At 40.2% G+C, this 10,820-nt stretch overlaps 2 protein-coding genes across 3 annotated transcripts; one reads left to right on the top strand and one right to left on the bottom strand.

Annotated features, from left to right (window-relative positions):
• Positions 1–276: 276 nt before the first annotated feature.
• On the bottom strand, positions 277–4,281 carry LOC135589142 (uncharacterized). Its single transcript, XM_065081443.1, has 7 exons — positions 4,097–4,281; positions 3,906–4,008; positions 2,047–3,141; positions 1,866–1,928; positions 1,560–1,780; positions 1,186–1,292; positions 277–674 (listed from the first exon to the last, which is right to left on the bottom strand). The coding sequence occupies exons 1-7, from the start codon at positions 4,118–4,120 to the stop codon at positions 569–571; spliced, it is 1,719 nt and encodes a 572-aa protein (XP_064937515.1). The 5' UTR covers positions 4,121–4,281; the 3' UTR covers positions 277–568.
• Positions 4,282–5,119: 838 nt separating this feature from the next.
• Positions 5,120–10,116, top strand: LOC135584717 (protein ACTIVITY OF BC1 COMPLEX KINASE 3, chloroplastic-like). Of its 2 annotated transcripts, XM_065079873.1 has the most exons (8): positions 5,120–5,571; positions 5,639–5,866; positions 5,957–6,292; positions 6,385–6,940; positions 7,159–7,345; positions 7,454–7,820; positions 8,915–9,058; positions 9,915–10,116. In XM_065079873.1, exons 1-7 carry the CDS (start codon positions 5,221–5,223, stop codon positions 9,035–9,037), a joined length of 2,148 nt encoding a protein of 715 aa, XP_064935945.1. In that variant the 5' UTR covers positions 5,120–5,220; the 3' UTR covers positions 9,038–9,058; positions 9,915–10,116. The 2 variants fall into 2 exon arrangements, with proteins under 2 accessions (XP_064935945.1, XP_064935944.1); XM_065079872.1 differs by lacking the exon at positions 9,915–10,116 and having other exon boundaries at positions 8,915–9,199.
• The last annotated feature ends 704 nt before the right edge of the window (positions 10,117–10,820 follow it).

The raw sequence follows: 10,820 nt of genomic DNA, 5'->3' as shown, positions 1-10,820 counted from the left end.
TTACCTATATTTGATTCTGAAATTGATGATGAATAGATTAGTCGGTGTTCCTCCTAGATTAGTCAATATTACAGTCTGCTTAACAGTGCTGTTACTTTAAAACAGATGACTTGTCTACCAGTTTTGTGCTTCGGCCATCAACCTATGATTGTAGAGTTTTGGTCCAAATAATCTCCACTATATTGCCTACAGCATTTAGTATTAGCCTAAGTTGAAGTTATGACATTTTCTTCATAGAAAACTTGAAACTGGTGAACCTTTCAACAAATGTTAGAGCTAACAATGAGACTATAGTCTCAAGTTCTTTTATTGAAAATATCACACTGCTTTCAATAGAAACATCAATTTTTGTGGGCAAAAAATCACCATTACAATAAAGATTAACAAATACGATTAATGTCAGAGAGAGATTTTGACACGAGTTGACGCAAATGCACATAAAACAAGTGCAAGAGAAATCACAAGTCCCCTAATTTATAGAATGGAATGCGGCAATTTGGCATGAGCAAGTTACCAAGATTGTTTAATTAGTGAAGGAAGTGCAAAGGGGTTACTGAGTTCAGAAGCATCACACGTTTTCTGTCGTCATGATCAAGTTGCATGTGGAGTAGATGGATGCTGCTGCAGCCCAGACCGCACACTCCCTCTCTACAGCTTCAGATTTCTTAGGTTTACTGCAAGCCACAATGCATATTCGAAGTTTATGTGTCACCATCGTATGGAGATTAAATGGAATTAAGACACTAATTTAATTGAACAAAGACAAATAGTAATATGAAGAGAAATGATCATCATGACTTGGGTTCAAACGATTAAGATGGAATCTTGTTTAGTAGCAGTAATGATTGGGACAAACAATAATAATGTATCAGAAAGAAATGATTTTAAATGATCAATAATGAGTACACACTTTTACTTGTATATGCATAAGATTGAATGCATTTCTGGATAGCAATGAAAAATTTGGCATCAACAAAATGTCGGCTATCTAGAATATAACTCTAAATCATACTACGCATCCTGTTTAGGATTGCAAGTTGTTGGTAACTTACTTTTTATGCAATTAATAGACTAGTCTATAATGTGTAGGAATACAACATTGCAGTACATGACATATTTCTGTAGCAGCATGCTGCAACAATAATCTACATTCTGGAAAATGAGAATTCTGAGGAGTCAACAAACCTTGAATCGTTTGCTGAAATTAGATGGGAAGAAGCACCTGAAACAACGAACTTAAGGCCGTTCTCACAGTGCAATTGCATCTCTTGAATTTGTTTCAACCAGTTCTCCTGGAACAGAATAAGAGCCATTGTAATCCATGCAGCAATCCAAAAACTTACACCTTCGCAGTCAGAAAGTAATTTACGCTACCCAAAGAAAGCTACAAAGGCTTCTTCCATGTATGCTATCTATCACATGATAAAAATACTTCCTTGTATTAAAGACAAAAAGCCTAAAAACAAGATCGAGGGGTCAATGTTGCACTTCGAAGTTCAAAAAACTAGTGATTAAACAGAAACCATTGAAAGTGCTCAGGAACACAAGTAGATACTCACAAGGTGCTTTCCCTCCTCGAACAGTGCTTTGTCCATTTGGCTAAAAAGAGATCTCCAACGTGCCACATGCATATCTGAGATTGCCTTCGAAGAACAACCAGCCTCGGACGATTGCGCAAAATAAGGTTCATTTTCCTGGTTAGACATGAACTCTTTGGATAACAGGTAAGGCAATTCGGTCTGTATGACATTCCTTACTCTCTTCTTGCTGCGCCGTAGTGCTGCACACAAACCAATGTTTGATACATAAATAATCTTGTTGTATTCAACAGCTACAAGCAAAGCTTTCGTTAAAGAAACTATCACCAGCGAGCCGTCCTTTTATGTCCTGCTGAAGAAGGTCCAACCACTGGGAAGCAACATTGGCAGCTGTAGATGATCATTTGTCAAGTTAGCTCATCTGCATTATGTTATGAGGAATCATACAAACATAATGCCAAAGTTCAGCAAACTCTATAACAGTAAATTCTCTTATTCGAGTTGCTACCTTCAAGAGATAGAGTGTCAGGGTTCTCCCGATTCGCAGAAAATTCATCAGTTGTTGCACTGCTAGCATTTTCCGAAACCATTGTCGTAGCTGGTGAGAGCTTTAACGTAAGTGCATCGTCCCCACGGCCCGAAGTTGTCAGCTGTGAAGTCGCACAAGCTCCTTGATTAAACTTGTGCCTAACCTTGTCCATTTCGTTGACTTCACCTGTATACTCCATGTTTGGTGGAATACCTGGCTTGCTTGTAGAGACATTGATCTGCTTGATTGTTGAATCTTGGGTCCGGATATGCTCTTTTCTTCTCTCATTAATCTCTTTTCTTCCTCTGCCCATTTGGTCGGTGATCCTATTCTGACTTTGACCATCATGTTTCTCAGAGCGCACTATGGCCTCTATGATGGAGTGAACCTGCTTGCTATTTCTTACATGGTTGATGATCCCTGGGTTTAGTCCAGAAAGCAATCCACTGGGAGCAGCAATTCTTGCAAACCTGTTGGCCTGTTCTCTCTTCGCAATCTCGGTCTTGCTTCGGAGTTCATCCTCTTTTCTCTTTCTTGACTGGCGACCGCGCTGCCGGGGCATCGGTATGCCTCCATGTGATGATGAAAGAAAGCCATTCTGCTTCATTTCCTTCCACATTCTCAGAGGTCCACTCTCCTCAACCGGACCAGTGGTGCTACCACTCTCGGAGGCATCTGCAGATTTGATCTGTCCCAACTTTTTGAAAGGATAAAATGGATTGTGTTCTGTGCTCAGCGAATTAAGATCCACTTCTAGCCCCACCAGCTTACCTCCATTTTGTTCACTCCCCATCTTTGCTTCGATGGGGCAAGATTCATTACTAAATTCTGTAGCAGATACCGGCAGACCATCATGCCCCAAGCTCAAAGAACTTGTACTGCCAGAAGGACCCAAAGTCAGACAAGCAGCAATATCTTCAACAGAACTATGACTTGTAGTCTCTGATGCAAGCTTGTCCAAAATCACAGATTTGGTAGCCATTGTAATTCCAGAATCAGTGTCTTCTTTTTTATCATGTCCAAGTACCTTTTCTTCGTTAATTGTTGACGAATCTAAACTACAGTTCCTTGTTCCTGCAGTACAAAGCAAACAATAATATCAGTTTATGTGAAAGAAAAGGAGGTTGAACACACACATTGGTGCAGAAAATAAATGAGATTTGTGTTTGCATATCATTTAGACTATAAAATCCTAAGCTTAACTTGGATATAAAGTAAATTTATATCAACAAACAAATTAAAATGCCATCTAGCTGTGTTGTATTAGTTCTCTTACATGTATGAATCTAGTTTCTGAACGAAGATTGAACCATTCAAATTTCTATCTAGTTCAAGCATGTTCTAAGAGAAGTTATTGACTAAAAACAACCAGATAAAATTGGCAACGAGGCAGGTGATGCAGGAGCATAATGTTATGCTGATTGCAAACTGAAACACATTATCCAAAACTCAGATGCTACTCTCTCTCTCTCTCTCTCTCTCAATTTTCCATCAAATTTGACCTACTGTAAAGAAGACCTTGTTTTCACATTCTTTAACATCAACTTCTTCCAATGTCATGGAATGACAGTTTGGTGTGCTCAAGTATGACTTCAGTACTCGAGTTCATGGCTAGGGAAACTCCCTTATGAAAGAAGATGCAGCTGTCTCCGTTCACAAAAGCATCATAATAGACAAGCCAAGAATAGTTAAGCTTCGTGTTTTCATCAAAAAGGGGAAAATAATGGATGTATCTGAGAACCATGGTATTTTATGGCATAAAGAAACTGTCTTCCCAGACTTTTTCCAATTCACAGACCTAAAGACCACTCCGATCAAAAATCAAGAAGCCACCCCACCTTGCGCCCGAAGAACCGATTCCAGATCCCGCATCTTTATTCGCTTGGGCCCATCCAGCCGCCCTTCCAGGTCGCAGTCGCAGTCCCTCTCCTCCGCCTCCACCTTCAAATGGGTAAACACCACACAACCACGATAAAAAGCGGAAGAAGACAACGAATCCAAGTCACCAAAGCGTAAATCGGTCTCATACCTTGGCGGAGGCATCCGCCGCCATTCCAGAATCCAACGGATCCAGGTCCCAGATCCAAGAACGAAACGGCGGGAGACGAAGCCCAAACCCTAGCGGGACGCCGAAGACGCGAGGGAGAGAGGAACTGGGGATCGAGAGCGCTAGGGTTCGGGAAAGGGGGGAGGAACGGGTTTGAAATGGGGGGAAACGGGTGGGGGGTGGGCAAAGGAGCGGTTTTTAATCAGTTTGAACGAGGGAGAGGCGCGGATTTGAAGCTCTCTCGCTTCCTCTCTTGCCTTGCTTTCTTTGTGCCCTCGTGCTGCCACGTGGCTCATTTCAAATTCAAATAAATATGATCATTTAATTAAATTAGCATCGGAATAGTTATCCTTTTGGATTCCATTTTAAAGTCCCTCTTGACATTTAATCGAGGAAATAATGCACTGTTAATTACTATTGATAAGCAAATATTGTAGACTAAATCAATAATATCGAATAATTATTTTTATTCTTCCACTTCTAATAATTATTTTTATTTATTTTTAGGGCCTATAATATAAAGTTCTTTATGAGCTGTGGTTACACAAATATGTTGTTCCCCCAAAAAAAATTCAACTAAAAACAAGAGGATCTCATTATTCTCAATTTAATTAATTTCATAAAGGGATGCGGCGACCATTCCGCAGTCCACTAAAATGTTCTCACCAAATAAAATCCAATGATATAGTGAGTTTTAAACCATTCGTTTCAATACTAAAATAAAAATAAATTCCTATATCATTAAGTGCGTCGGAAATATTTTATATTTCTAAGTATTTATGTAAATATCAGTATCTGAGTCCTAAAATATTAATCACATTATGCTTTATAAAATATGTATATTAATGTGTTTTTAGGGCTTAAATGGACAAATAAAATACCCAAGAAAATTATGCTTCCGGCGCGTTCTTATCCGGCCGTCTTCACGTGCGCCTCACGTGAAGTCTTCGGAGTAACGTACGCATCCGTCCCCCTTGCCACTCGACCCGTCTGTGGCGTGCGTGAGCAGGCTCTCCATTTCTTTCCACATAAAACGAGAGGTTCCACCGTCGAGCACGTTTCCGTCCTGCTTCCTTCCTCGGCCCTCTCGGCCGTCACCCACCCCAATGGCCGTCGCCCTCTCCCTCCCCTCGCCCCCTGCGTCGGCTCACCGGCGGAGGCCGTACCCGGCGCGCCATCCTCCGAGACCCCCCCGCGCGGCTCTCATCGAGGCCCGGCCCGTCTCCGCCTCCGAGACCGACGTGGGCAGCGGAAGGGGGCAGTACGCCATCCAGCTCGCTGCGGAGATGCAGACGCCCACCGCCGTCTCCTCCAGGCCGCTCGCCCCTCTCTCCGTCATCCGCAAAGATCGCGCCGAGGACATGCAAGCCGAGGCGCGGGCCATGGCCCGGGCCGCCAATGCCACCGTCTACGACCCACAGCTTCTAGCCGCCAAATACGCCGCTCAGCCCCTCAAGGTAACTCCCAGTTCGAGGGCTCTTCTCTCCGCGCTTGGCTTCTTGATGTTGGTTATGTGGGTGGTAGGTGCTATCGAGGACGCTAGAGATCTTCACGGCGTTGGGCACCTTCGCCTTGAAGCTAGTCGCGGACCAGAGGCGAGGACAGCTCGACCAGCGGAAGCGGCAGAGGGCGGCGGAGTTGACGAAGACGTTTACCCGACTGGGGCCGACGTTCGTGAAGATTGGGCAGGGCTTGTCCACCCGCCCCGACGTCTGCCCGCCGGAATATCTCGAGGAGCTCTCTGAATTGCAGGTCTCCTGTTCGACCTCATCGATTGCCCCTTGTTGTTGATAGTAATCACTGATCAATTCTCAGCTACTTTGTTCTTGTCCGTCCGAACAGGATGCCCTCCCGACATTTCCAAATGAGGAGGCATTTGCTTGCATCGAGAGGGAGCTGGGAACTCCTCTCGAGTCCATTTACTCTGCCATATCGGCGGATCCGATTGCAGCTGCGAGCCTAGGTCAGGTCTACAAGGCCCAGCTTAAGTACTCGGGCCAGGTCGTTGCCGTCAAGGTGCAAAGGCCAGGGATTGAAGAAGCCATTGGTTTGGATTTTTACCTTCTGAGAGGTTTAGGTTTTCTGATAAATAAGTATGTTGATATCATCACCAGTGATGTTGTTGCTCTAATTGATGAGTTTGCAAAAAGGGTCTACCAGGAGCTGAATTATGTTCAGGTACATAGCTTTGTCGTGAATCCAATCTACCATGCTATCTATTGTAGAACAAAACTCTGTGTCTCATTGTTGGATTCCACTGCTTTCTGCAGGAAGGCCAGAATGCACGGAGATTTAAAAAGTTTTATGCCGACAAGGAATATGTACTTGTGCCAGATATATATTGGGATTACACTAGCACAAAGGTACTGACCATGGATTGGGTGAATGGGGTTAAGCTGAGTGAGCAAGAAACTATCGAGAAGCAAGGTCTGAAGCTGTTGGATTTGGTTAATATTGGTGTCCAATGTAGCTTGAGGCAGTTGCTTGAATATGGGTTTTTTCATGCTGACCCCCATCCTGGTAATCTCCTTGCAACGCCAGAGGGAAAACTTGCTTTTATTGATTTTGGGATGATGAGCGAAACACCAGAAGATGCACGATCTGCTATTATTGGTCACGTAGTTCACATGGTTAATCGGGATTATGATGCCATGGCTCGTGATTATTATGTGTTGGATTTTTTAGCACCTGATGTAGATGTGTCTCCTATTGTGCCAGCTCTTAGGAATTTTTTCGATGATGCACTCAATTCAACTGTAAGCGAGCTCAATTTTAAGACCATCGTGGATGGTCTAGGAAATGTTCTATATCAATATCCTTTCAACGGTGAGTATTATTTGTGCCTAGCGCCACAGTATTCTTGCAATTTTGTCTATTGTGTTTTTATAAACCCCAGAGTGCAGGCTGGTAAGGTTATGCTGATTCAGGAATGCGATATCTGCTCCTATAGCCCTACATTATATATTATTTTATAGATTTAAGGCTTCTTTCACATTGACACCTAGCAAGACTATTAACTCGTGGAGTGGTTTACTTGCTTGCAGTTCCAGCATATTATGCACTAATATTGAGGTCACTCACTGTGCTAGAAGGTCTAGCCCTTTACGCTGATCCCAACTTTAAGGTGCTTGCTGCGTCATATCCATATTTTGCTAAAAGACTTCTAACTGACCCAAATCCATATCTTAGAGATGCCCTCATCGACCTATTGTTTAAAGATGGCAGATTCAGGCAAGCATTTTTATTGGTTCAATTTGGTGCAATATGTTTAGGTTGGACCTATTTGGAGTTGGCACCTTATCTGGATTAACATTTGTGATACCTCTACCTAGTGTGCAGGTGGAATAGGCTTGAGAACCTTCTTGTTCAAGGAAGAAAGGATAGAGATTTTACTACTAAGGATGCTTTGCAACCTGTTTTGAAGCTACTACTAGGTCCTGATGGTGAAGAGCTACGAGTTCTTGTTGTGAAAGAAGCTGTTCGTGTCACTGAAGCTATTGCCTTGGGCTCGATGATTGATGCATATGATTCTATGCCTGAATTTATGAAGGGTTTGGTCAGTAATGGCAATGCAAGTGGACCTTTTAAGCTTAATGATGGTGAACAAACACAGATGCTAGAACTTCGAGATACAGTGTTCAGAATATGGGGCCTTTTGAGATCCTCGGATAACTTTGATCCAAGCCTTCTGCAACCAATTTTGCAGGTACTACAAATATACTCTTCTGTTGTTCGATTATCATGTATGCACTAAATAAATCTACACGATGGTTTAGATTTGCTGTTAAAAAATTTAGATTTTATTGAACATTCCTGGAAGCACTATTAGCCAACAACATAATGCTACAATTTTTTTTATTAGTCACAATCTCTTGTAGTCATAAACTCCTGTCCTTTATGGAATTTCTCTAGTCAATTTGCTGCATCCTAGTTCTATCCCCTTCAAACATTTTAAGAAAAGAAATGAGTCTCGAAAACCCTATCAGCAGAAGAGAGTCCTAATTTATGATTCTTACAATAACAGTATGTTCTCATACTGAACTTTTTCTTTAATATTCTGATTTTGTTGCTGTACTTTTGCATGTGGTATGTGGTTATTATATTGTTCATAAGCTGTGAATCAAACTGGTGGATGTAATGATTCAAGAATGAGATACCCTCTTTGACTGGTAATTCCTTTTGGGTTCATATCTTAGTTATTGACAGGCCATGTCTATGATGAGCAAACAAGGCAAGGGAATTGCCTCTATGAGAGATCAGATATTATGGTAGATGATCATGGTTCTCCCATGGCCTAGTTAGTTGAAATTGATGTGAAGGATCAATTAAATCTTTTCATTATACCACATGAATGTGATCATTTTCATTTCGAGTCAAATTCATTTCATGGTTTGACAATTAATGACATAGATCAAGATTTATTATTCAAAAATGCCATAGCACCTTCATCTTGCAGATCTTCAGTGACGACCAATGTAGGCATCAACTAATTTGCTTGTACTTGTTACTCTATCTAGTCCATCTCACATGTTTCAGATTCTGGGAAATATATGAATTTGTTGAACCATTGTCAATGAGTTTTGCTTTCTAGACATTTACATAAAATATAGTTTATAAGAGCACTGTAAGACTGAGAAATCAGGTGCTTATTTGACCCAATATGCTGCCAACTGAAAATAAATGACATCTTTATTCAAATTTTTTTGGACCTCTGATACACATCCAATGATGTCTTTTTGTGTTCATGCATTCCATTTATTCTGTTGAAAGGTTTAATGGAAGTATGCATTCATTGCACAGGTTCTCGAAGAACCTACAGCTCGCAATCTTGGTGGTCGTGTTTTCGGAGGAATTACTCAACGCCTGGCAGCTCGACTGCTGCAACAGGTTCTCAGATCCGCTTCCACTGCTGTTCCTCAGTAGAAGTTACCAGCTCAAGCAGTGGTATATGTGCTCTCAAAACTATTTGCACAAAAAAAAAAAAGTGATTCATGTATATGTTCTATTCATTAGTGTATTTGCTGTAGTTCATGGATGAAAATCCATTTCTGGTGATCATAATCTCAACCACACTTTCTGAATTCACTGTAAGTATAGGATTCTAACAACCTAAAAGTTTTCCTAAATCTTGGAAATTTCTTACTTTTATTTTTTTTCCAAGTGTTATAAAAAGACCATATGCACCCTTGTAAACTGAAAGCAACACATGCATGATGCATCAAATGTCATGATACACTAAACTTCATGGATGAAAACCATTTATGGTTATCATAGTCATTTGATATGTTCTTAAGCTTGAACCTAGTCATACTAAACAGGAAAGTAATACATTTTAAGAAACTATAAGCTAACTTAAACCTTGGAAATATCATGCTTTATCTTGCCAAAGTTATTAAAAGATCATATGCACCCTTGTGAACTGAAAACAATACATGATGTATCAGCTGCCATGGTGAGATCTTCCAATGATCTCACCTACAATTCCTATTTTCACCAGAAACCTCAATAATGGAACTGTATGTTCTTACTGTATAGTGCTTCTCATGTGGACATAGAATTGAGTGTTCTTGGAAATCCAATTCTTCATCTTGAGCGGGTACAAAAATTTAGACTTGTGTATAATGCAGAGTTTGATTACTTTTCTATACTGGTATCTGATTTAGGATTATGGCTTTATTTTACTATTACAATATATATTTCAGATGGTGATACAATCAAATAATTGTTGGATGCATAATCCTTCAGTTTAGATATATAAAAGTAAAAATTTTAATTTCGAATGATATCGTCCGGTATGCAGATTGCCCGTTATCGGATGGTATCAGTCTGGTTGAGGCTTGGTTGTAGGGAGAGAAGAAGCGTCAAGGGAGAATCAGGAGAACCTCGATATTTTTTGATCCGGCACCGTCCTCCCTCGACGATCTCGATCTAGGAGGTAACGAAGGGTCGACGGTTCGGTTTCTTCTTTGTTGTGTTCTTCGATGAAGGCTGGAGTCGTCTATGACCTTCGATGTCTTCATCAAACACCGTAGATGAGGAGAAGATCATATTCTTTTCCTTGTTTGTCGTTCAGGCAACGTGTGTGTGTGTGTATATATATATATATATATATATATATATATATATATATATATATATATATATATATATATATATATATATATATATATATATATATATATATGAATCGAACGATATATCATAGCGTACCGTTCGCATCATATCATATTGAGCAAAGCTCACAACTTGAAATGTCAGTACAATACAAAATTTGTATAAAAGTAAGTTTTGCTGCTTGAAACAACTTGAAACGTCCGTACAATACAAAATTCGTATAAAATTCATATAAAAGTATGTTTTGCTATAAGATAGATATGAATCTTAATATGAGGTTGAGGCATTTATAAAAGTAAGTTTTGCTATAAGATAGATATGAATCTTAATATGAGGCTGTGTAATGTCTCATTGAACTGTTACATATTATTTTGAAGTTTTTACATAGTTATTCTTTGGAGTTTCTAACATAGCACATTTGCTATGCCCTTCCAAATGTCAAACATTCATTCAAAAAGCTCAGCTTAGCCACTATCAATCATGGTTATCAATTTCTAACTTGAATTAGAAAATATTCTAAAATTTTCATTACCATAAAAAAAATTTAATGTCTACTAGAATCAAAGATTTAACAGATATTAAATATAATGGA

The sequence above is a fragment of the Musa acuminata genome, chromosome BXJ1-8 (assembly GCF_036884655.1).
Source record: "Musa acuminata AAA Group cultivar baxijiao chromosome BXJ1-8, Cavendish_Baxijiao_AAA, whole genome shotgun sequence".
NCBI lineage: Eukaryota > Viridiplantae > Streptophyta > Magnoliopsida > Zingiberales > Musaceae > Musa > Musa acuminata.
This window is presented reverse-complemented; position numbering and strand designations above follow the sequence as displayed.

What these genes read in the sequence shown, in the direction of transcription:
- LOC135589142 (XM_065081443.1), bottom strand. Translation starts at nt 4,120, where the DNA reads ATGGCGGCGGATGCCTCCGCCAAG. An exon ending in CGGCGGATGCCTCCGCCAAG is followed by an intron (nt 4,009 to 4,096) that starts GTATGAGACCGA and finishes ACCCATTTGAAG; the next exon opens with GTGGAGGCGGAGGAGAGGGA. An exon ending in TGACACTCTATCTCTTGAAG is followed by an intron (nt 1,929 to 2,046) that starts GTAGCAACTCGA and finishes GATCATCTACAG; the next exon opens with CTGCCAATGTTGCTTCCCAG.
- LOC135584717 (XM_065079873.1), top strand. Translation starts at nt 5,221, where the DNA reads ATGGCCGTCGCCCTCTCCCTCCCCTCGCCCCCTGCGTCGGCTCACCGG. An exon ending in AGGAGCTCTCTGAATTGCAG is followed by an intron (nt 5,867 to 5,956) that starts GTCTCCTGTTCG and finishes CCGTCCGAACAG; the next exon opens with GATGCCCTCCCGACATTTCC. An exon ending in ATATCAATATCCTTTCAACG is followed by an intron (nt 6,941 to 7,158) that starts GTGAGTATTATT and finishes ACTTGCTTGCAG; the next exon opens with TTCCAGCATATTATGCACTA.